General features: G+C 48.0%; 1 protein-coding gene across 1 annotated transcript; it reads right to left on the bottom strand.

Annotated features, from left to right (window-relative positions):
* Positions 1-259: 259 nt before the first annotated feature.
* LOC110034554 lies at positions 260-622 on the bottom strand (the record flags this gene model as incomplete). Its single annotated transcript, XM_020738806.1, is given in 1 exon segment — positions 260-622. A coding segment is annotated over 1 exon segment (316 nt), but the record flags the coding sequence as incomplete, so codon positions are not given.
* Positions 623-631: the final 9 nt, after the last annotated feature.

Raw genomic sequence — 631 nt, 5'->3', positions numbered from 1 at the left:
CATGGAAGTTGTTATCAACTAAATTCTATCCATAATGGATGTGGGGATGAAGAGGGGTACCCTATCATTTCTGCTGAGAGGTCAGTCACTTGTTTCATAGTAAACTTAAAATCGATAGCAAACAAAGGAACCTACGGTAGTTGCAACAGCAAACAACTTATGTAACTCTCCATCTTGTGCAAAACAAAACCCAAGCAACTGCCCATTTCTTGAATAAAAACCAGGGTAAACAGTGTAGAAATACATGCTAGCAACCGCACCATCCTTCCGGAACTGAAAGAAGCTCTCGCGTCTTCATCTTCTTCGCTATCCACGGAACTCTCCTCTTCATCATCCTCCTCTGCCCCCCTATCGTCATCGGATGGCCGGTATTCCTCATCTTCCTCGTCGCCGGCTCCGACGCCGCGCTTAACCTTATTCTTCTTCGGGTTCCGCTCCTTCGGCTGCTGTTTGGAAGAAGAACCGACAAGGGAGAAGGCGAGATGCGTAAGCCCGAGTGATTCCAGCCTTGCTTTGTTCTCAGCGATCCTCGTCAGCCTAAGCTTCTCGTACTCGGATATCTCTTCGCCCCCCATTTTTTTTCCCGTTGGTCGAAAGCTCAAGTGAGATGAAAGTTAGCTGCCGAGACCTC

The sequence above is a fragment of the Phalaenopsis equestris genome, unplaced genomic scaffold, assembly GCF_001263595.1.
Source record: "Phalaenopsis equestris unplaced genomic scaffold, ASM126359v1 Scaffold190231, whole genome shotgun sequence".
Lineage (NCBI taxonomy): Eukaryota > Viridiplantae > Streptophyta > Magnoliopsida > Asparagales > Orchidaceae > Phalaenopsis > Phalaenopsis equestris.
This window is presented reverse-complemented; position numbering and strand designations above follow the sequence as displayed.